This window comes from Lupinus angustifolius, chromosome LG09 (genome assembly GCF_001865875.1).
Source record: "Lupinus angustifolius cultivar Tanjil chromosome LG09, LupAngTanjil_v1.0, whole genome shotgun sequence".
Lineage (NCBI taxonomy): Eukaryota > Viridiplantae > Streptophyta > Magnoliopsida > Fabales > Fabaceae > Lupinus > Lupinus angustifolius.
The window spans coordinates 18,381,460-18,406,104 of NC_032017.1; the positions used below are offsets into that span (position 1 = coordinate 18,381,460).

Sequence of the window (24,645 nt, forward strand, 5' to 3'; positions counted from 1 at the left end):
TACTATTTTTATTTCACATTCACCATTTCACATTCACCGATGATTAAAAATGAGTGGTCCATAATATTATGATAGTGTAAAAATCTCTTAGGTGTATACACTTTTTTCTCTTATATTAAGTAGAATTACATATATTAAGATCAACTATCAACTTTTACATTCCTATTATTCTTTTCTTCTCTTCAACTACCATCCTCAAAATTCAAGAGATTATAAAATTATTTTCAGTTACGCACATACACAGATACACTATCACAAACTTGCGCTCTTACAATAACACACACTCTCTCCCTCTCACACATAAACACTTTCTTTCTCTTTCCTGTCGCTATTTATTTGACACACACTTACACATTCTCTTTCTCACTCAGCCACAAACACTCTTTCTCGGTGCACAAAGCCATAAATTTTCTTGTCGTTACGTTCCTTTTTAGTTTCGTCATTTTCCTTCAAAGGTGACCAAACAAGTTTACCAAATCAACTCGAAGCTGTTACGGGAGTGCGAAGGCAATAAGGTGAGGCAATCACGTTTTGGCCCTAACACCAATCATGTTTTATATACCACGTTTTTGAACAATGTTGTGTTTATGCTTTATCCTTAACTCAAGTGATTTTTATTTCTCTAATTAAAGCGCGCAATTCAATGACACTTGTTTTACATGCTTAACCTAGTTGTTCTTATGTGTCGAGTCTATTTGAATTTGGACAATGGTCGAGACGTTAGAATTTTTGTTTATTGGTTGAATTAGGTAGTTGTCTAGTTTGGACGGTCTTATGTTGATATTTGAAAATGAGATTCTGATGCTCAACTTGACATTTGGACGTAGAAAGAATACATTGTTTTTCTCTTGTGGGTAGCTTCCACTACTTATATTGTACGATGAAGTGGATTGTATTTCAAGGGGAAGTGTCATTATTATGGATAACATGGTCTTGTCCTTTCAGTTTCATACTGATAATAATATAGATTTGGACTAATTCTATTGTGTGGACAATGTGAATCTGCCCTTACTCAGGTGGCATGTCCTTGCCTTTAGGGTGAGGAATTTTTTTCCGACCTAACATGCATTTACCTAACCCTATCATACAGTTGTCACCATTTCCCCTGGCTGGACCTACCTTCTGAGCATGATCGATGATTTCAAAGACTATGTCTTGTTTGTTTTAGCATAATCGACAATCGTTTAGACTAGTTCTTGTGTGCCCAACATTTTACCTGAATTTTGATAAGCAAACAATTCCAAACGGTATCATAGTGCTAGTCAGTGCTAATATTGATTAGGCAAACTACTATATATACAAGATCTTATCTACACGACTGTCTATTATGTTCAAACAGACATGACTTGATCTATGCGACTATCGATAATGTCTAGAAGGTCAACCTAGTTAAGGGAAAGGATCCCAACGATAGTATAGGGCCATGTCAATGCCTACTGCATTGAAAAACCTTCTTACACGCCAAATGCAAATGGACACCACTTGAGTAGTGGATAGGTTAGGATTATCGACACGATAGAGGTTGTCCAAATCCGCATCATTGTCAGACTAAGGCTGAAAGGGCAAAGCCACACAATTAACAATGATGGCACATCCTCCTAGTATGCAATCCACTTCACACCACAATATAAATGGGTGAAGTCATCAATAAGAGAAAGACAATATATCTTTCATATCTTCTCTCTCTAAATATACTCTTATAAATAATGACTTGAATGTTAGAGTCTCTTTCAGGTATCCACCTAAGATAGTCTAGGATTGGTCATTGTCTGAATTCAGCAAGACAAATCATGTTTTGACAACTGCTCTTAAACATAACACCAATCGATCATATTATTCCTAGTTAATCCGAACGATCTCATTATCAGTGTAAAATCATAGTTGTTTTCAATCATAGAAAACTTGACACACATATAATTATTCTGAATATACAAATTAATCTATGAATTTTTATTTAAATTCCTTTTAGTTTTATTGTATAACATGTATCAAATAAACTCATATTGTACCAAAAAATTTAGTAATTTATAATATTTTTATTAATTATCTTGGTTACTTAAAGGGAATTTTTTATATTTTTTTATATTTTCAATAGGTTAAATGCCTTTTCTGCCGGTATAAACATTAATTTTGTCATTAAAAGGTTAAATGTATTTAATTCCATTTAATACTTTTTATTTTTGCCGATAGAAAAAATACATTTTATTTTAATTGTTAGGTTTAATTCTTTAACTTAAACCTATTAAACCCCTTCGAAATAAATAAAATAATAATAAAAATTAAGATAGTGAATTATACACAAACTCATTCTTTGTCATCTCTCGTCACCCTTTGGTATCTTTTAAAACCGCCAAATTCTCTATCTCTCCTTCGTCACTGAAAAATTCGGTAACTCACTCACTCACCGGTAAACAAAATTATTATAATTTTAAGAAACAGATCCGAAAAACCACTTTCAAACCATAACCACCGCATATAAGGGTTTATCTCAAGCTCAACCGCGATTGGAATCTAGGGTTAGGTTTTTTCGCTGGAATCTAGGGTTTCAATTTATGGAATGTTTCATTTATTACTGTGCTGTAATCTATTGTTACCAACGTGACCTTTATGTTTATTGAACGTGATTTTGGTACGCAGGGAATGCCAGTTCCGACTGAATTTCCGGTTCCGGTGACGACCGGACCTGAGATTTCTGAACATTCTGGTCTTGTTCTTGAAATTGACTGCTTTACGCAAGCAAGAAAAGCGCTTAGCTTGCGGTGCCCTTTTGATGATAAAGATGAGAATTGGAGTCCTAGAAAAGCTACTATGCCTAGTGGGCTAGCAGCTTTTTTGAACTTTGGCTCTGATAATCGGAAGAAGCGCCGAAAGAAGTCTCATTCTAATGCCAATGCAGATAGGAAAAATATATCCAAGTGTCGAGGTCCTATCATTTGGACTGAAACTGAGGAGTACTTCAGGGATTTGGCATTGCCTGATATTGACACCTTGTTTGATGCATCGTCTTCGCCTTCTAGTTTAGTTGCTCGTGAGTGTTTTTCCATTCCGGTTGTTAAGGAAAGTGGCCCAAAGGACAATGTAGTTGTTAGTAGTGAGAATGAAAATGGGAATGATGAAAATGTAGACAGTGTGGCTGTGAAAAATGAGGATGGTTTTGTAGGAGTTGATAGTCTCAATGACAAGGTTGATAGTGTTAATGACAAGGATCAAGCTACTTATGATAATTCTGATTGTGCTGTTAGTTTAGAGTGGCTTTTAGGTTGTAGAAATAAGGTTTCTATAACTTCCGAGCGCCCTTCAAAGAAAAGGAAGGTTTTGGGTGATGATGCAGGGTTGACAAAAGTTTTAATTACTATTCCCCATGATGGGAACTTATCTTATTGTCATTATTGTGGCAGGGGAGATTCAGATTTAGAGTCTAATCGGCTAATTGTCTGTGGTTCTTGTAAAGTTGCGGTTCATAGGAAGTGCTATGGTGTGCAGGGTGATGTGGATGGTGGGTCTTGGTTGTGCTCCAGGTGCGAGCGAATGGATGATATCAGTGAAATAGCGAATCCTTGTGTGCTTTGTCCGAACAAGGGTGGTGCTTTGAAACCTATTAATATAAGTGGGGAAGGTGCTGAGTCTTTCCAGTTTGCTCACTTGTTTTGTTGCCTTTGGGCACCTGAAATTTTTGTGGATGATTTGAAGAAAATGGACCCAATTATGAATGTGAGTGGAATCGAGGAAAGCCGGAGGAAACTAGTGTGTAATGTCTGCAAGGTGAAGTCTGGTGCATGTGTTCGGTGTAGCCACGGTATGTTTTGTTGCCTTCTTGAACTCTGCATTATTATTCATTATTTAGGCTGCTATTTTGAAGAACATTCCAGTTTTTGGATACTGTAGTTGATTCTGCATCTGGCATCTGACTTGGCATGATAAATCCATGTTTCTAGTTACACTATTGTTTTTATCTATTGCACTTTGTGTTTTAGTATGCATGGTTCTTGTTGGCAGGTAAAAGATGGTTAGGTTATTTTCTGCAAAAATGGTTTGTGTATTAAACTTATGTAGCGAATGAAAATTGGCTCCATTTTCTGCCTGATTAGAGTTTGATGCTTTGTGCATTGTATCATTTTTCTGGGTCGCTTGTGATGTTGTAGACTGCACTGCAGACCAAACATTTTGATAGCTTTGCAGAGGTATTTTTGTACTGGCTAAGCATACAAACATCATGTTAAGGAAATACCGAGAATTTATGGATGCAAAATGCTGCTTAAAATTTCAGAACTTGAGTGGTTCTCAGACTGATTCAAGTGCTTATTTTTACTGCAATGATAGTTAAGCTAAACTATCATAGTATCAGTGCAATTCAACATCAGAGGAACAGGAACATCATGCTTGTTTCTTAATGAATGGAAGTCTTCATTTTCCTTCTCCTGAAGCACACACTTCTCTATACTAATGCTGTTTGGCTTATAGTGATACTTCGATTTCTGAAATCTGATTAGTCCAAATCAGAAACAGAAAAACTTATGAAAGTGTTCATTTGCTATTGTGTCCCGGGTCACCTCTTCGCCTTCACTAGGAAGGTTGAAAGTGGGATTGCAGAACTTGCTTTGTATCTGACCTAGTTGTATACATAAAATGAAAAAAAAGATACTATACATTTTGCTGCTTAAGAAAGCTTATCTGGTGGGCTTTCACGCAGAGTCATTTGATTTTTTTATTTATCTGTTTCTACTTCTGGTTTGCTATACCATGGCAGGATATCATATTAGCCAGTTTTGCATTTGCTAGTAAAGAGAGGGGATGGTTGTTCATTTTTTATGATTGACAAGTCCCAGTCCTTTACAAATTTGACATTGTACCTATATAAACAAGGGTTGATATATATTATCAATGGGAGCAAAAGAGTGTTACTATTGGAAGTTGGGTGTTTAAGCTTTCAGGTTGATCATTTTAATAACCCTGCAAGGTATTTCATAAATGCAAATGTTGATAGTTTTGGGATATAAGATTTGGGGTTAAGTATTGTTTTGTAGGATTCTCTGGGCAATGCAGCTATTGTTTCCATGCCTTGATCTAGTAGATATTTCAATTGATGCATTCCTTTTGTTCTGGCATGTCAGTCGTGTTGAATGCTAGCATTCTCAACTATCTTACATACTTTAACATTTCAATTTCTGTTACTTAATAGCTTCTAACACTTCACTGTTGGTGATGTTTCAGGACCCTGCCGGCTTTCTTTCCATCCTTTATGTGCAAGGGAAGCTAGACAAAGGATGGAGGTTTGGGCGAAAGATTGTTCTGATAATGTAAGTTACATGTGTTTTCTGGAACTAAACCCCCCTTTCACCTTCCCAAAAAAAGTAAAAAACAAATCAAACAAAAAATTAACATAGGAAGAGCTCCTACATTGTTAATATTGCTTCCAAACATCATCATGTGTTATGCTTGATCAGGTTGAGTTGCGGGCTTTTTGCTTTAAGCACTCAGATTTTCAAGAGAAGAGCAGCATCTTGCTATCAGGAGATTCTGTTGCTACTGGCAGTGAATTTTCAGATGCCAGTGTCCTTCAAGTGAGTTTTCCTGTGAACAACGAAAACAATTTAAAAAGTGGCTGCAGAAACAGAGATAACACTGGGGCAATTTCTGATGGTAGTCCTGACAAATTGAACCATAATGAACCAGAAGATGGAATTAGTCGGTTAAATGCTCATAAGGTGTTGGGATGTGATGCTGAGCAGCAATTGTATAATATTGGGATGGTGGGGAGGACCAATGAGAATGCTAGTGCATCTGATACCCTCAAATATGCACTTGTTTGGAAGAAGGTACTCTGCATCTTAAGTGTGTGTCTGTGTGTGTGTATATATATATAGCATGTGTGTAATTGGTCTGATTATTTGCTTTTGTCAAGTCTAAAATTGTTCTTTTTACAGTTGATAGAGAGAGGAAAAATCGATGTGAAAGATGTAGCTCTGAAGATTGGCATTGCTCCTGAAGAACTAACTCCAAATATTTATGTAATGATTGAAGTTTATCATGTCGAATTTGTGGAGAAGGATTATTTGAGAGTATTATGTTTTCTTTCTATATTTGTTATAGTTGATGCCTTAATTTTATCCTTGCAGGAGGCTTGCATGGACCCTGATGTGCGAACCAAAATAGTCAATTGGCTAAAAGCCCATGTATATACTAATGCATGTCATAAAGGTTTGAAAGTCAAATTCAAACCAGCCAGTTCATCCAAGGATGAAGATGGAGCCACTGATGGTTCTGATACTTCACTGATATCAGATCCAGGTTTGCTTGATCCTGTTGCTGTCATGTCAGTAGTAGCACCAAGGAGAAGAACCGCCAACAACATTAGGATTTTGAAGGATAATGAAGTGATATGCTCATCTGAGGCGGTTTCTAGTGAGAATGGGATGCCAGTGGACAAGTGCATTGTAGGTGAACCTGACTGTGGAAATCCAGGAACCTCCAATGAAGTATCCATTCCTGAAGTATCTGAAAAGGTTTATTTTGTGTTCATTATTTTCCTTTGCCACCTTGAATAATTACTATTATAAATAATTCTGGTGACTAAGATATCTTGAAATGTTTTAAGTGAATAAAAAAAGTACCAAAACTTGTTTTGGGATTTTGTATTTATAGGCTGTTTTACTTCCCCTCCTAGAAGTTCAAAACCTGGTTAATAGGATCTGTTATCTTCTATAACACACCTTTATCTTTACATTATAGTTTTGAGGGAATTTATTAACCTGCCTCTTTTACTCTGCACAGAATTTAATCACGTCTCAGGATACTTTACCTGAAGTTCAAGGTATGGCTCTGTCTTAAAACTATCTTTTCAAGAAACCAACTTATGCCGTTTTCTTTCCCCACTCCGTTTTCACTAGAGAGAATGATGAGGCATGGTTGTATATAATGATGAAATCCCTAGTTTATATGGATTCGGAGTTAATTTTAATTTTTAGCTGCAGAGTGGTTCTGAGCTAAAGAATATAGGTATATTATGCAGGCTGTGCTGATGAAGTCGAACATAGCAGCTTAGCAGGATGCATTTCAGATGAAAAGTTGACTATATGTTTGTTGAAACCTTCTATGCCTTCTGAGCATTACCTTCCTGTCTGTTCTAATTCAGAAGTACCTGATTCTGGTTCCATGTGAGCTTTTTCAAAGTGGCTATATTTGTTATTTGCAGCTCGTACTGGTTTCTGTCTTTGTTCATGTGTTACTAGAACACTATGATGTGGTTTGCATAGATTAGAATTTTTAAAAAGCCGAATTTCATTTTTGTAAAGCAGAAGGATAGAAGCAACATCTAGTTACGTTCACCCATACATCAGCAATCAATTGATTCAGCTTCATAATAGCGTGCTCTCAGAGGATATTATATGTGAGTTAAATTTGTATATCTTTTCTTCAAGTATGTTTGGAATAGTTTAATTGATTTTAGATGTGGCAGGTCCAAGGAGGGATAGAAATTCTTCTTTGGTTGAATCCTTGAGGGCCAGTGGTCATTCAGGTAACCAGCATCAGCATTTATCAGGTAACCAGCATCAGTATTTAACTTGCCTTGATGATTGCAAGTCTGATCAAATGAATATGGAGCAGTTGGTTAGGGCCAGAGAAATGGGTGTTTTCAAATATTCTCCAGAAGATGAAGTGGAGGGGGAACTTATATATTTTCAGCATAGGTTATTGCAGAATGCAGTGAAACGAAGGCAGATTGCAGGTTTGTCTTCTATTCAATTTAATAAAATTGTATTTGAAATCTTTGTATATTGAAATTAATTTAAATTTGTTGAAATTATTTGTTTTGTATTGTACCTACCATGGGGCATGTGACAAATGGCAATATTTGATTGCTCTTGATTTTGTAATTACAGATAATTTAATCTTCAGTGTTGCCAAGAGTTTGCCAAAGGAGATTGATACAGCACATCAGCAAATGTGGGATGCTGTACTTGTTAATCAATACACGTGTGATCTTAGGGAAGCAAAGAAGAGGGGCAGAAAAGAGAGAAAACACAAGGAAGCACAAGCAGTTCTAGCTGCTGCAACTGCTGCTGCTGCTGCTCCTAGGGTTTCTTCTTTTCGGAAAGACTCTTTAGCAGAATCCGTGCAACAGGAGGTCATATTTGCATTTTTCTTCAATTTTTAAATCATTTTTAGCTGTTCTTGTTGACAACTGAATATAATTATTTCCAGAATTTGGTAAAGTTGGATACATTAAGTGGGAGGGCTGGTGTTTGTTCTCAGCCATTGCCACGAGCCAAAGAGACACTTTCAAGACTAGCTGTGACTAGGACTTCATCAGAGAAATATTCCAATTTTAGCTTGCCGTCTTCAAATCTTTCTAAGGAGCATCCTAGATTGTGTGATGTATGCAGACAACCCGAGACATTGCCAAACTCTATCCTAGTTTGCTCTAGTTGCAAGGTGTTTAGACTACAGCCCTGGTTTCCTTTTTCATGAGTTCAATTTTGACTGTGTTCCTTAGTAACTTCTTTCTGTTACAGGTTGCAGTTCACTTGGATTGCTATGGTAGTGTAAAAGAAACAACAGGTCCCTGGTACTGTGAATTATGTGGAGATTTATCATCTAGAAACTCTGGGGCATCTGCTACAAATTCCATGGAGAAGCCTTATCTTATTGCAGAGTGTGCTCTCTGTGGTGGTTCTTCTGGTGCATTTAGGAAGTCTTCTGATGGCCAATGGATTCATGCCTTTTGTGCTGAGGTTAAGTATTCCCACTTGATTACTTTTCAACTGCTTCTGTCATCTTTTAATACCTTTGTTTGCTGAAGTGTTGACTTCCTGGTGCAATATGTTTTAGTGGATTTTTGAGTCGACATTCAAAAGAGGACAAGTAAATGCTGTTGAAGGGGTGGTATGTGAAATGTTTTTGCAAATGTGTTGATTTCAAACTTGGAACTCCACCTCCCTCCCTCCTTTCAATATTTAAAAAATTAGCATTTAATATCTAACTTAACACATCTGTGCTCATTTGTTGATCACCAGGAGACTGTGTTGAAGGAAGTTGATATTTGTTGCATCTGCCACAAACATGGTGTATGCATCAAGGTAATAAGAACACCAGAACTTTACATGAATGTGAGAACTTTACAAACAAGTATTAACATAGTGAATACAGTGTAGCTTTGGCAATTGTCAAACCAAGTTCCATCCATCATGTGCTAGACGTGCTGGTTTTTACATGAATGTGAGTACTCCAGCTGGCAAGCCACATAAAAAGCCGCATCACAAGGCTTACTGTGAAAAACATGGTCCAGAGCAGAGAGCAAAGGTTTGAGTTTGAGGTTTTCTATTCCTACGGCTCCTCCTACAAATCCTCTTATTACTAAATAAAAAAGGATTCAATACCTTCTTTATTTTGTAGTAGAAGGATTTGTAGGAGGAAGTTGTGGGTAAATATAATATTTTATTTTGTTTATGGTGGCAAAATGTACTTGTTGATCCAGAATAGTTATATCATATGATTGTCTTCCTTATCTGATCAGGTTGCCGCAGAAGCTCAAAAACATGGAATGGAAGAGTTAAAAAGCTTCAGGCAAATTAGGGTGAGACTTCCACTTGACCATTTCCTCAGATCCTTCCTCATTTTTAGTGGAGTTACTTTTTTTTAGATTCATGTCTTTGTTTATTTTTCACATGTTTAACAATGTATTTTAACCAATTTTTTTCATCTAGAAGGTGTTGAACTTGATTAATAAGGTATATTAACAATTTTCTCACTGTAAATTGGAGTACTTTTAGTTGTAGAGTTGTAAGCTCTGTGTGAACATGAAGCTTTCTAAATTCGCTTTTAAAAATATAAGTTGGCTTGGTTTTGGTCAAATATTTGGGATAGGCTGGTCACCTGAGAACTATGATGGATTATCAGTATCAGGGTGGTATTGGTTGCATCTTTTATTTGAGTTAAATTAATTAAAGAGATTGCAGATTTTATCCTGAAAATCACCTCTTCGCTTGTGAGGGTATGACTTTGTACATCTACCCTCCCAAAAAGTCAGTAAAATGAAGGGTTAATGACCTTTTGGGGTTGGTAAGTATCTTGTGTCTGTAATGGTTGCTGCAGGGTTATTGATTTTGATTGGTTAAAATTAGTGATGTCTTGACACTCACTTGTGTGCTTGTTATTTCACTTTTCATATTATATTTTCTTCTACATATAATATGTAGAGAAAATATATGGGTCTTCAAAATTACTTCCCAACCAAAACAGTTGTGTCTTGAGGTGGTAAGCAACATCAACCCCCTAGGACGAGAGTTTGAATTGAGAGAAGCAACTTGTGTGGGAGACCACCTAACACCCATGCTCCTACAGTCGAATGGGAATTAAGTCTCATGGGTAGTAGTTCAAATTAGTTGGTGTAACATGAGCTCATCTCTGTATTAGAACTGCTGCTAGTGGTAAGTGATGGGATGCTTCTTTTCTCAGTTTATTGAATGACTTGAGTAATTCTCTGTAAATGCTTACAGGTTGAGCTAGAGAGATTACGTCTCCTTTGCGAAAGAACTGTCAGGCGTGAAAAAATAAAGGTAACCATTTCTCTTAAACAAAAAAATAGAGTCTGATTGAAGAGCTTTTCCACTATTGGGAACTATGTATGTCCTTGACATTCTCTGATCTTATGGCAATTCCAATACTAGTCCAACTTCCATATAAACTTTAGTTATGTTTCCTTCTGTTTTAGCATTTTTAATTAGACTTCAGATTCTCTCATGTCAACATTTTGTTACATTATCATAACTGTCTTTATAGTCATGTACCTATTATTATCTTCTGCTATACTGTGGATATTTACAGCGGGATTTGGTTCTATGCTCACAAGACTTGCTTGCCTCTAAAAGAGATCATGTTGCTAGGTCTGAGCTAGCTCAGAGATCTTTCATCCTTCCTGGTGGGAGTTCAGAATCAGCTACCACATCCCTTAAAGTGAACACAGAGGGAAACAGATCATGCAGTGAAGTAGTTCAAAGATCGGATGATATAACTGTGGACAGCTCAGTTCCTGACAAAAACCATGCCGGAGTTGCTGTATCCATGGACACTGACCCAAAATTAGACGATGACTGCTCAACCTCACCTAGCAATTATAACCACAAGATTCCAGAGAAGTTGCAATATTTTGGTAAGCAGGTTCCTCACAGGGCTTCTGCCATATCACATAAATTGGATGATGGTGGATGGAGATCAAAATCAAGAAAGGTGAATATGGATGCAGTTACCTATTTTCTATTTCTTTTTAAACAACTTATATTCTTTGAAATGTTTAGTTAGTCAGTGGAACAAGTGCTGATGATTTATTTGCAGTTGCAGCACGCAGAGACATTTGGAAAAGAGCTTGTTATGACGTCAGACGAAGCATCTATGAAGAACTCAATGTTACCTAAAGGGTATGCTTATGTTCCTGCTGATTGCTTGTCAAATGATGACATGCTGTCTAACCAGGACGTAGATGCTAACGGATCAGTTGAACACGATGGGTAGAGTTTTGGATCACAACATGGTTTTCTTTCTCTACATTTGGTGGATATCCACTGCATCATATACCATTTTACAAAAGTTTCTGTATCCAGACATTCAAGGAGAGAATGCAAGATGTATCTACCAAACGGGTTCTGGTCTCTGTATTTCATTTTGTGGATTTTTTTTATTATTACCAAAATGTACGGGTGGGATTTGAACCCAAATACCCAACATTGGATAAGCAGTCTTTACCAGTAATGGTGTTTTAGCATTCTTGTACATCCGTTGTGGAGTAAACTGTACAGTGGATGAGCGTTTCTTGCATTTAGTTGTATTAGGAGGGTTTGTATCCCTTTCAAAGCATTCCTTCTTGTATCTATACAATGGAAAATTAGGCTATGACTTGTTTTTCTGTAAAGCTGTGTATATATCAAAAATGGCATAGAAAGAATTTGTGCTTGGCTTTAGATTCACTGGGCATGTAAGTTTTGTAACTACCTTACATGTCCAGTATTTTTACTTTTCCATTGTTATAAGTATGTTTAGTTTCTATAGTGTGAGTTTGATTTTGGACCTTCTTTAAGGAAATTTTGGTTCTGTATCGTTGCAAAGATGGAAATAGTGATTTTGATATAGATATTAGTGATTTTGATCCTGGACATTAACTCATTTACTGTTAACTCTCATTTACTACCATTTAAGCTCACTGCATTTCCATTATTACAAAACAAAAAATCTTGCTTTCGATATTGAGGGTGACTAAATGCATGAATTTGTCAAAGTGATTGACTCAACTACTGTAACTGAATGTTGAATATCTGTGCTCTTGTCTTACTTAGTTAATCTACATATTCTATCTTTCCTAAAGATTTAAATATTTATTTCAGTTGCATTTTGTATTTTACTGTTACCTGTTGTATAATTGTAACCATATATGATGTGATTGACCGTTCTGCATTAAATATTGTTATTACACAGCATGATGTTTACATTTAAGTCTTGAATGATCCTCAAACTTGTTTAACCAACATCAGAAATCTTTAATGTTAGTAAATAAATTGATCATTTTTCTCACATTGACCTTGCAATGTGACCAATTCTCTGCATCATGTTACGTTACTGATTTGTGTTGGCCAAGTTGTTACATTGAATTCGAATGTGCACAAAGCAAAATTCGTTTTGATAATTTCTTTGTACAAAACTAGTCATTTTTGTAAAGAAACCACATTGTAGGTTGTTTTGGTTAAACAAGAATAGATCTATATTCTGTTACCAATTTATCCCATACATTATAGGGAGGATATTCTGATATAAAACAAAAACATTTGTGAGATACTCTAGGAAATCAAGCAACAAAAGCTAGATTGTTTAATTGGCGTTTGATAGACATGTCAGAAGAAGACGAAAAACATCGGAACAAAGAGAACGAGACAACTTTTTGTTGTCATGTTACATTATGCTCTATCCACCTACCTTAGATTACTTCTGACGTAGAATTTTGAAGAAAACAAAATTTGTTGCATGTCTCATTCATCTGATCATCCATTAAACACACTTGTTAGCTGAAGATGATGTCTTCGATACTGTAAAATTTTAAATTCAGCCCCACCTGACCTTCTTTTCCAAAGACTATCCACCTTGCTTGCTTCTTCTGATTTCTGCATTCTCTTGATTACAGGCAAAGGAGGATCCATATTTTCAATGCTTATGGGAACATAATTCTCATTCCTACACCTGTGGTTCCTAATCACATCACTTTTAACTATTACTCTTGGCCTATTTCCGCAGCTAGAAGCAGTAGCAGTATTGTTGGTGTTTAAGCTTTTTCCTGAGACGAGCCTTTTGAGCTTGGAATACTTGAGAACTGGAATGAGGTTGAGTATATGTGAGAATGAGAACCCAGCTATTTTGTTGGGTCTCTTCACCTGACCTGTGCAACCAATTTTTGGGGTGAGGCATGTTTGCAAAATAAAATGATGCTTCTGCAACCAATAGTGATTCACGTCTAAATCTCTGTATGTACCATAGATTTTAGTGAAATTGTGGAGGGTTTGCCTTTATAGCATCATTAATTCCGCATTAAAATGACACCTAACAAGAGAATGCATAAGGACATTGTACCATTATGCCAAATTTTGGTAATATATATAAATGAGATAGATTACCAATAGTCAGGAGAAAATCATTGTACTAACTATAACACAATTTACTACACAGTGTTTTAGGGTTTAGAATATTGACCCATATAAGCTAGTTGAACTATCTTCATCTCTACTGGTTTAGATTGGGCTCTATCATAAAGAAATCAGTTTAGGAGATTTTAAAATAGGCTTCAATATATTTTTAATCTCTATAAAGTACAGAAATTTTAATTTTGGTTGTCATACAGAAAAAATAGTTTGACATCAATTTTGTTTTTTTATACTACCCCATGTTATATAATGGCAATTTTGTTTTTGCCTTTAGAACATTAATTGGTTTTGTTGGTGTGATGCATTTGCAACATGCTCATTATATATGTTCACTATATCAGCAACAAACAACACCATAGTTAAGGCTTTGTACAAAAAAACTTACAATTTGTTTTGGGTATTAATACACACAAGTCTACTTTTATAAGATCACCTAGATGTGTATCTAGGAGGTATGAACCATTGAATGCTAAACAAATAAACAGTACCTTAATTGTCATATCAATATGCTATTATATAGTTTTTTGATATCATTATGTTTTGTGTAGTGAATCTCAATAATTATCTTCAGCCTATGGCTTCCTTTACATGAGATATCAATAAATGCTATATTGGAATGAGTTAAAATAGAAGAACAGCTTCTACAAGCATCCTTGCTGGTAGCTATAAAAGGCTAATGAAGTCTTCCATGTCATCTATTTGCAAAGATTACTCACTCTCAACACAGAAAACCACTTTTGTTTCATGAGGAACAAAACAGTAAGTAGATCTTGCTTTAAATCAACCTACAGTACATAACTCCAAACAGCTTCATCCCCTTCACCACACTTTGAGTGGACATATTTAATATTTTCTACTGCCATGCAGATTCCACTGCAACTCCAATCAAATGATGCAACACATACGTTACCTGCTTGTGCCTTCCACTCACAATCTAAAAAAATATTAGTCCAAGTGATAATGAAAGTTGTATAGTCATGAATGTTCAGGGCATGCAGATACTACTGAAGTTTCTGATTGTGTCAGATTCCTATGATGAAACAAATTTTATCAAGGATAATTTGAAGAAATGTGAAGAGCCTTGTAAGAAGTAGTTTGGTGATGGAAACCTGTGGAAGTCATCTAGTGACACCAACATATATACATGCTAAATGCCAGAACTTCTAGTAGTAATTGAAAGAAAAATAGATACTCTATTTCTGTGACATTCTGACCCGAAAGAGATTCGAGCTCGACAATGTTTGCTAGTTACTTATTTTCAGATGTCTTACCTGGAGGAGTACCACAGCACATACTGCGGTCGTCAATATGCTCAACTTCCAGACCAATGAACCATGCACCAAGTGAGACATCTTCATTAGCATATCTGTGCAATATTGGCCTGCAGACACAATTAGAAACCCCCTGAAATTTGTTCTTGCAAGACAGAATATTCTATGCCAAATGTATATACCATAATTAGATTCTTGCTGATTATAGAAACTTTGACTGATCAATAGTCTAAGAGTTCCTATGTAGAAACATTTTAACTTGCTCAAACAAAAAATGTAGTTCTTACTGAAACACAAAAAATACTTTGCTTTTAAAAAATTGGCAGAACTATCATTCTCCACAATAACAAAATCTAGTTTGGCACAAGATTTCAAATTCATAAAATTTTATTCTGCTGCAAATATACAATTACTGATATGTAGCAAAAAAATGGCTGGAGATAAGAAGATTGTTAATTAAGTGCTGCATAGAAAATCACATCCTTACTGGTTAATGGAAATGTATGTAGCCAGATCCTTAGAGATAGCATATATCTGCCCAGTTGCATGTAGGAAGTATTTGTTCCCTTGTTCTCCAAACTTCCAAAACTCAGGTTCATGATACTTAACATCCCTGGATATACAGAAAGATATTCACATAACTACATAGCCACAATGAGGCACATAGAAAGGGAACAACCTCTTTCTTTATAAGTCCAGTGAATTACTTTTGAGAAAGAACAGGTCCAGATTTCATACACCCAATGTAGACCCTGGGTTTTGAACGACGACGGGCAAGGGTTGCAGCCAGTGCACCTAATCAGAAGCAATTGTTAGAATAAACCTTACTAGTGAGGAAAAAAATGGCATGAAACACAAGAAAGGTGTTGAGTATTCTGAGATAGCACATGCCTAAATTGACATGGACATCATCATCCACTTTAACATAAAAATCAGCATCCCATTTTGCAACTGCAGTAGAAAAGAAAATTTTTGTTTTTGCAGACAGTTCATGATACCCTTCAACATGTTCCTACAAGATATTGAAAAAACAATGTCATATTCCTGCTAGATTATCCAGTTTTTTCCCACATAATCAATTATTATGATATATTACCAGGCGAAGAAAGTCTTTGTGTTGGGCTTCTTCTAAATCAATAGTTTGATCTAGAATACTGTTGGATGTTGTACTGAGAGAACCATGTAAATATCACTCATGTTAGTTCCATTAAGTATAACTGCAACCCATTAAACATCTATCTATTTAGATTAAGAATATAATCTAAACTAAATAGATAGTAATCCTCTTCTGTTTCACATCATATTTTGTTTTTACAATAGTTTCATGTAACAAAAGCCAAAGCAGAATCATGCAGGAAAGTACCTGTGACCAATCATGAATCTGATGACAATTCCCTTCTCACGTTCCAATTGAAGAAGTTTTTCCCCTGATCAAAATTGGAGGGCAAAAATCACAGCTTCTCAAAAAGTTTATCCGTCATCATTTAGATTAGATCAAAACAGTTTTCAATAACCAAGAAGAAGTTAGTCTAGTGGTGTAAGGCTCCGCTAAAAATACCATAAAGTCAAAGATTTGATTCCTCTCAGCAACATTTGAGAGAACGTGTACAAAAAAACAGTTTTACCTTGAGGCATCCATGTTGCTCTAACCGAATCACGCCGCATCCTGCTACTGAAAGCTGTGTTTATGCCAATCACTATAAACACCTTCTTCCTATAAGGGTCTCTAGGAGAGAGCCCAGAGCTCAAGGTGGAACCAGAATGATTCAGGATCCCTGGTTCATGTGGACTCCTAGATGCTGCTAGTTCCTTCTGGAACACGGAAATTTGATTGTCTAGGGATCTAACATGCCCCAAAAAAAAAGGAAAAACACCAATTATTCAACAAAGGCTTCAATTGCAAGCAAATATACCCAAAACTGGAAATATATTCTAGTTAACACTCACTGAATGGATTCATGGGTTTTGTATAGTCCATCCATTACATCCTTATCCAGCATAGGTTGCTTCTAATCCATTCCAAAAACCAAAACATCCCCAAAGATTTAAAAATCATGGAAACTAATTTAAAACAAATTTGGAAATAGAAATTTAATGTGAGTAAAGCATACCTTTTTAGTATCACAGTCCTCTGAGACCATTTGCAACTTTTGTTCATGCCCATGTTTTGAAAGCAATACACTGTTGAATGCAGGTGGTTCCCACATCCTATAAAGTAACACAACAGTGAACACAATCATAAAAATTTGAACTTGTAGACAAAAACAAAATGCCAAAAAAAAACACATACACAAGCTTCAAAAAACTTAAGGCCATAGCTACATGCTTCACTCCTTTAAACTACCTACCCTTATCAAATTCGGCATACCACATACTATATAGTCGTTCTTATAAAAGAAGTGTTGTAATAATAGTGTAAAAGGAATGAAAAACTGATTGCGCACTGTATGGCGAACCATATAACTATGAAAAAGAATAGTACCTGATTGTGAAGAGCATTCCAAGAAGGAAGGAAAGAAGAGAGAAAATGGGAACCCATTTAGCAGAGATTTTGGAAGAACTACGAGTCTTCATAATGAACCTCTTCTCTCTATCTATGTCTCCTTGAAACTTGTCTGGTCGGAATGTAATGGCTCCAATACGTAATAACGCATGCATAGACGTTGCATGTTATATGTTATACACTTATATGTCATAATAATAATAATAATAATAATAATAAATTTATATACAGTTTCTTTCTTTTAAAGAGATACAGGCAAAACGCCAAGTCAGAGATTAAACAGTAGTTGTTTTAATTAATGAGTTTGTTTCAAAGGTATGCACAAAAATAATAGTAAATGAGAAAAATAATAGTAAACAATAGTTTATATATTGTTACTGTATTATCCACTATTTATTTTTAATTATTATTAATTTTTCTACAAAATAATCTAAATGATTAATAAATAATATAATAATTATGTATAATTCTTTATACCCATCGTACATAAATATTACACAAATAATATATTGATACTTCTATTCCTTTATATAATTATAGGGTAGCCAATAAATTTTAATGAGACTATTAACATTACTTAATATATATTAATGCTTCCTTTTGATTGATCTCAAATTAGTATGATTGATTAGCTGATGGATAAGCCATTTGAATGATCAATAATCTCATTACATCCTTCATAATCATAATTAATTATTGACATATTAATAGTATACTATATTGAAGCAACTACCTTAATAGTATACTTGTTCATTTTTTCTCCTTAATACATGTTTCATTTCCCCCCAAACTCTATAGTTTTCTTTTGTTGAACGGATATGGCTTCTCCTAATAGAGCTCAAGGGCCACAGTTCCCAGCTATGGTTAGAGAAGGGCCTCTATACAATCTCAACTTTGACGAGCTTCTAAAAAATGTGATCTCATCAGCTGAAAATGGACAACATGTACCAAACACTTCTAATGGACTTGAATGGAACTACTTTTAGTAATAATAAAAGCATGGTTGAGATGTGGAGGGAAATGGTTCAACAACAACAACCACAATTTAAGACATCAATGAAAACAACCACATGCAATTGCAACAATCAAGTGTAGGGCAAATAGAAGATTATTATGTTGGAAACCATGACAATGTTATTGCTGATGCTCAGTCACTTATGCCATTTGACATGGCTATGGTGTCACAGCAGCAACATTGGTTGCCACTGCCAATGCAAATGATGACAATGCAAGTGCCTACTATTAATATTCATCAACAAGAGCAGCTACAACATCAATTCGGTGTTTCTTCTGTGTCAGTTTATGAGAACCCAGTTGTTTTTGAAATGGGTTACCCAGAAAATTCAATGGTAAGAGCATTGCTATCCACATGTTTAGATAGTAAGGGTGGTGATGGTCGTAGTGGTTGTACTGAAATTTCTCTAGTTCAAAGTGGTGTAACTTCTCATTTTATTAAGACTATAAATCAAAGTTGTTTCTAAGTCTAATCAACGGGGACGGTCTGATTCTCATAACATTGATTATTGTACTTGATTCATTTTCTTCTTCCACTACTTCCTAATTAATGATAATATCTCGGTAAAAAAATCATTTAATGCTCTTAATAATTTGGAAATAATCCTATAAAAAGAAATCTATCAAAGGACACACAAAACCGGGCCAAACCTATGTCTAAACAAACTAGCTTGCTACCCAAGCAAGCTAGTGTTATGATGAACAGAACAACAACATCAACTGATGTTGGTGTTAAGGCTAGGCCAGGCCATGAACACAACATTAACATATCTCACTTTACTCATGCTTGTATGCAGGTAGCAACCAAATCAATGATATGTAGCTTGGATCAATGCAGCTTGGATCATTGCAGCTTGGATCAAAGGAAGGATACTCACAATTCAAACATCTTGAACCAAGGCAACAAGGATGTTCACTCTAGCAAGGATGTTTCAGATAGCAACTCAGATTGCAAGTTATACAAAAACAGTCCTCACTACAATCTTATAAACCTTCATTCGAGTTGGCTAAAGGGCAAGGACAACAGAGTTGTTGACTACAATGCAAGCAACTCATAATTGTTATAGTTTAAGCCTTTTACACATGTGTTAAATGTGTTAGTCATATTGATTAATTAGTTAAGTTTGTTAAATAATTAATTAGTTATTTTTCTCTTTTCTGTTTCTGCCATATGGTAGTTTTCATTGACTATATACATGGCTTTGATTCATCTCTTGTATTCAAGTATTCAAATCAATTAATAAAGAGAAGCATCAAGTATTATTTCATTCAAGTGTTCTTCTTACTCTCGTTCTTCAATTTACCTCCAAGAAGTTAGTGTCATTTTCTTTGAGAACCAAAATCAAATTTTCAAAAGATTTCATATAGTATTTGTCACTAACATCTGTATAATTTTCATGAAGGTGGTCTTAGTTTTCAAGATTGGCTCATCCTTCCCACTCATGTTAACCATATCAGCTGAAAAATAATTGTGTGACCCATAATTAATGATCCATACATTGGGAAGTGAACTTTTAAGTTTCTATATAGAATATCTTTCTCATTATGATAACCTTAGTCGTTTTCTTTTATTAATTGCAATATAGTTAGATATGGCCTGTCCCATAACGCATTCCCGTAAATTCTTTGCTCAAACATGGTTTCATTTATGTCTTCGTATATATGTCTTGGAGCATGTTTAAAGGACATGATTATTTAGGGAATAATTGTACCACAAAGTGTATTACACTACATGGCACAACTTATAATTGATTGAAAAAAATATATTGAAGTTAAAAAATTAAAGATTGAATATTTTTTTTACCAATCATAAATAGTAGTACATTGAATGATACACTTTTATGGCACAACAGATGTCCACCCGATCATTTACCTCTAATAATTCCTTTTTATGTCATAAAACATTCTCATTTTTGTAAATGATGTTTCATCTGTACAACGTTATTAATACATTAGTATAGTATAGCAATCCAATCTTAATTCATTAATTAAAATGCATATTAATTAAGTTATATTTATTATAATAAATATAATATATTTATGAATATAAATATTATTATTTAAAACATTCAAGATTCAGTAATTGATTATGTTATAAACAATAATTGAGTTCAAGATTCAAATAGTTATTGTACTATTTTAAAAGAATATCAATTTTTTCATACATAAACTGATTTTGATAAATATTTTCCAATTTGATCCGTATTTTTTAATTGACCTATTTAATTGTATACCTAATATAATTTTAGTATTGTACTAGTATAAACACTAACTTACCAATTTTTTGGTTAAAAATAATTATAAGTGTGATTGAACAATTAGAGTTATAGAGGAGTAGCTTTCTTTATTTATTGATTACAATGAAATGCCTTAAATTCAATTTTGTTTGCAATTGAGGTTCGTTTAGGGAAGTGGAGAACCAAGCGAGGAATTCTCATAGCACACATCATCCCTATAAATTTTCTTCTGCTTTCTTTGGTACATGGGAGAAAATAGATTTTTTGGAACCAAAATATATTTAAGTAAAAAAATTATTAAAAAACTCTAAGCTCAAGTGATGTACTATTCAAAGACTATACTATATCTACCACACAATTCCAACTACTAGAACTTGTTACAACCAATAAATAAATAAAATTGGAGTAGATGTTTAAATTCATTAAGTGATTATAAAAAATTGTATACTGCTAATGCATATATATTAAATTATATGATCAATAGTTCATAGGACATAATTCATTAAAAAAAATGTAACATACCTCACCATACAATAACTGACCCACAATATTCATCCCTTCACTTAGATAGATCAAATCAATGATCTCATTTCATTTATGTCTCATAATTTTGTAATTGTAAAAACACAAAAAAGTCAATTAAATTCTAAAAGAAAATAGCTTATTGATTAATCACAAAACTTTACTACATATAGTGAGATATTTGATTTTCATGTGAGATACAAAAGCTTAGGGCTATTCACCCTTAAGGTAAGGGCTGCCATGTTTCTTATCATAAACACCTTCATTACCTGCCAAGACCAAATACTTATCTTTCCTTGTAAAACTTGTACATGCAAAACCTAAACCTTTACCTATCTCATTTTGCACAAAATTAGCAACTTCAATCCTTGATTTTCCACCACCCATGCATGTTTCTGATTCTGGCACCCTCTCCAAAAATTTAATGAAGTAAGTAGGGTTTGGATTCAAAAAATGAAAAAAAGGGTCCAACCATTTATGTCCACTAGCTGTTGTTCCATAAAACATGGTAACTTTAACATCCACAGCAACAGGAACAATATCATCAGTTAACTCAGCAAACAAAGGACTAAACCTTAGCAAATAAGGTTCCCTACATGTTGTACCTTCAGGACAAATTACAAGGTTTCCTAGTTTCAACAATTTCACCATTGCTTCTCTGTCTTTTTCTCTGTCTCTTGTTAGTCTTATAGTTTTTATAGGAGAAACTAGCTCATTGAATTTGCTTAAGCTGTATGTGACTGCAGAAAGTGGTTTGTTTAATACATATGCAATGTAAAGTGGGTCAAGCAAGGTTCTGTGGTTACACACATAGAGCATGCTCTTTTGATCTTCTTTGTTGTGGACCAAAGACACATTGAAGGGTTTTGAGAGAGTGGTTCTTGTCCCAGAGAATGCTAATATTGGAGCAGAAACATTGAAGGGTAGTGAAGTACCAAATATGAATCTGAATATGGCAAGAAATAGTGCAAAGGGTAACCACATGAACAAGGCTAGAGAAGATGTTGGGGTTGGCCTAAAAGCTAATCTTCCATCATGGAATATCAATGGCTTTGGGTACTTCTCTCTTGGAAGGACATGCCAATTTTTCCTTTCCTTAGATAAGTAAACCTTCTCAAGAAGAAACAGAGAAAGTTAGAAAACAGAGTTATTAAGCATAAAAAAATCATAAAATATCACATAACTAGGTTTTAAGTTAACTATAGTAATAATATTGAGGTTTTGGTAATCTTTGTAGCTATATTATGGTAGCAATTATGACAACATCAAACACATTATTTTTGAAATTATCTAAAATTCTGATAAACACTTCAACTACCACAACCGTAACTTAAAATTATTCCATGTGAAACAAAAAGAAAAAGGCTTTAAGACAATGATATGAATGAGTGTGGACATTTGCCTATATTCTTAAAAATGGCCTAACCTTGAAATGAGGAAAAAGCTCTTTGTCAATATGCTCAAAATGGCTACCTCCAATACCAATAGTGTTGTCATTGCATGCTTTAGTTTTACCCTCATATGAAGGGGTTATTTTATTTACCTTCTTTTCCTCAAACAACCCCAAAAAGTACCCATTGAAGGTCTTCAACTCTCTTGCAACAACACCCTCAACACTTAAATAGTCCTTGAGGAAACCTTCAACCATAACCCTAGGTAACTTACTAGATGCTACTTTTTTCTCACAACACATAACATCTTCAAACCCTTCCCACCCCACATCTTCTAAAAAGAACTTTGGCAAAATAGATGACCCTATTCTGAATGTGTCCTTTCTTATACCAAAAAAGCACAAGAAAACCATAATCTCCAAACCTAGTTGATCTTCACCAACAAGCCACACCAAAGGGTATGACAAAAACAAGATTAGAGACCTTAGTATCCCTCCAGCTTCAAAGGCAACCAGCATGAAGTAAGGGAATAGAGAAGAAGATCTTAACAGTGTACCCTCAAACTCAAAAACTAGTGTTTTGTTTGCTGGTTCTGTTGTTTTGTGGAAAAGTGAAACAACTTTCACCTTGTTGCTAGGATCCATTGTGCAAGAAAATAAGGCCAAGGAAACTAAGACAAAATGGATTTTGTTGTGCTAGAAGCGTAACAAATATAGTAGAAGATACTAATAATAATCTTTTTCATACTGTCTCTGTCTTCAGTGTGACATACACCTACTTTGCATGAACGAGTGACCAGTTAACTGGCTCTTCATTCTTGAAATACATCAAAGTAATAAAAATATGAATGATGTAATAATAGTGTATATCTTAATGTATATATTTTTTGTTAGGACTTTTATATCTTATTTCTGATGTAAAATAGTTCATGAAATCAATAATTATAGTTAGACAAATATAATATTTATGTATTATTAATATAAAAGATTTATATATGATTACTATATTATTTATTATTTTTTGTATTATTTTTTTGAAGAATTGATAATGATTAAAAATAATGGTTGACAATGACAATATATATAATTCTTATACTTTTAATACGTACATGTTTCTTCTAAAAATGTAATGTTTTGTTTTGTTGAACTAAAATAAGCAATATTTGTTGAACATTTAGATTATAATGGGACATCTAGTAAAGTTATTTTGGGTTATTGCCTTATCATTAAAATAGAAAAGGTGACTAACCATATCATTTGGGCAACGTCAAAGTCTAGTTAAAAGGATATGCACTAACCCAAGGTATAAGTTATTGATTGAAGTAGAACAATAACATTATGCCACATATTAGTCATATACAAAATGTCAACATTTCTATGCATGCAAAGCTATCTCCTTTTAAATAAAGTGTTCTCATATATATCTCAAGCACAAATAATTTTTGGACAAGAAGTGATCAAATTTGATATTGTAATCAAAGAATCAAATCACAAGTAAGTTTCATATTCAGAAAACGAAAATCACTTTTTCTATCAAAATCAATAATCCAAATTGAAACACAATTACCTTTATTTATATGGAAGAATGTAATATTTTAATTAGTAAATTAAAACTATATAAACTGCAATCCATTAATTAACTTACTTAAAATTAAAACACATTTTTTCTGGTACATAAATTAAAACACATTTAAGCTTAAACTTCCTTCATAGCAGCTTTCCCCATCAAGATTTTATGCGTAAAAATGAAGAAATCGCCAACTTCATTGGTAACCTCATCATTACTTTATACATTTATTGAAACGACAAAATGAATGACTTGAACGATTACAAATAACTAAGGGCAACATGGTTCTCTTATAGTTAGCTATGCATTCAAACGTGCTTTGCTGGAGTAGCTAGTAACAATTGTTGAGACTATATGTATATTATGATCCAAAATATTCATTATAAACAAATAAAACATCACAAGGTTAGTATATATATATATATTACCCTTAATATATAATAAATACTTGGTTGAGATCAC

The 24,645-nt window shown here is 34.3% G+C and overlaps 3 protein-coding genes across 13 annotated transcripts; 1 reads left to right on the forward strand and 2 right to left on the reverse strand.

Annotated features, from left to right (window-relative positions):
- On the forward strand, positions 2,304 to 11,960 carry LOC109356638. Of its 8 annotated transcripts, none has more exons than XM_019600060.1 (20): positions 2,304 to 2,388; positions 2,638 to 3,796; positions 5,212 to 5,297; positions 5,445 to 5,816; positions 5,925 to 6,008; positions 6,117 to 6,503; positions 6,772 to 6,811; positions 7,010 to 7,154; positions 7,293 to 7,387; positions 7,457 to 7,726; positions 7,881 to 8,125; positions 8,203 to 8,433; positions 8,514 to 8,732; positions 8,830 to 8,883; positions 9,015 to 9,077; positions 9,148 to 9,300; positions 9,515 to 9,574; positions 10,497 to 10,556; positions 10,825 to 11,226; positions 11,332 to 11,960. In XM_019600060.1, the coding sequence occupies exons 2-20, from the start codon at positions 2,641 to 2,643 to the stop codon at positions 11,506 to 11,508; spliced, it is 4,299 nt and encodes a 1,432-aa protein (XP_019455605.1). In that variant the 5' UTR covers positions 2,304 to 2,388; positions 2,638 to 2,640; the 3' UTR covers positions 11,509 to 11,960. The 8 variants fall into 8 exon arrangements, with proteins under 8 accessions (XP_019455605.1, XP_019455606.1, XP_019455607.1 ...); XM_019600061.1 differs by lacking the exon at positions 2,304 to 2,388 and having other exon boundaries at positions 2,396 to 3,796; positions 6,117 to 6,198; positions 6,283 to 6,503; XM_019600062.1 differs by lacking the exon at positions 2,304 to 2,388 and having other exon boundaries at positions 2,396 to 3,796; positions 5,445 to 5,515; positions 5,633 to 5,816.
- LOC109356117 (beta-1,3-galactosyltransferase 7-like) lies at positions 14,193 to 17,618 on the reverse strand. 3 transcript variants are annotated; one of them, XM_019599455.1, is made up of 11 exons: positions 17,433 to 17,618; positions 17,062 to 17,158; positions 16,898 to 16,956; positions 16,576 to 16,793; positions 16,314 to 16,377; positions 16,047 to 16,119; positions 15,842 to 15,962; positions 15,658 to 15,745; positions 15,438 to 15,563; positions 14,951 to 15,060; positions 14,193 to 14,613 (listed from the first exon to the last, which is right to left on the reverse strand). In XM_019599455.1, exons 1-11 carry the CDS (start codon positions 17,606 to 17,608, stop codon positions 14,465 to 14,467), a joined length of 1,281 nt encoding a protein of 426 aa, XP_019455000.1. In that variant the 5' UTR covers positions 17,609 to 17,618; the 3' UTR covers positions 14,193 to 14,464. The 3 variants fall into 3 exon arrangements, with proteins under 3 accessions (XP_019455000.1, XP_019454999.1, XP_019455001.1); XM_019599454.1 differs by having other exon boundaries at positions 16,898 to 16,959; XM_019599456.1 differs by lacking the exon at positions 16,898 to 16,956 and having other exon boundaries at positions 17,433 to 17,549.
- Positions 21,352 to 23,386, reverse strand: LOC109355982 (probable glycerol-3-phosphate acyltransferase 2). 2 transcript variants are annotated; one of them, XM_019599291.1, is made up of 2 exons: positions 22,653 to 23,386; positions 21,352 to 22,336 (listed from the first exon to the last, which is right to left on the reverse strand). In XM_019599291.1, the coding sequence occupies exons 1-2, from the start codon at positions 23,259 to 23,261 to the stop codon at positions 21,440 to 21,442; spliced, it is 1,506 nt and encodes a 501-aa protein (XP_019454836.1). In that variant the 5' UTR covers positions 23,262 to 23,386; the 3' UTR covers positions 21,352 to 21,439. The 2 variants fall into 2 exon arrangements, with proteins under 2 accessions (XP_019454836.1, XP_019454835.1); XM_019599290.1 differs by having other exon boundaries at positions 21,352 to 22,339.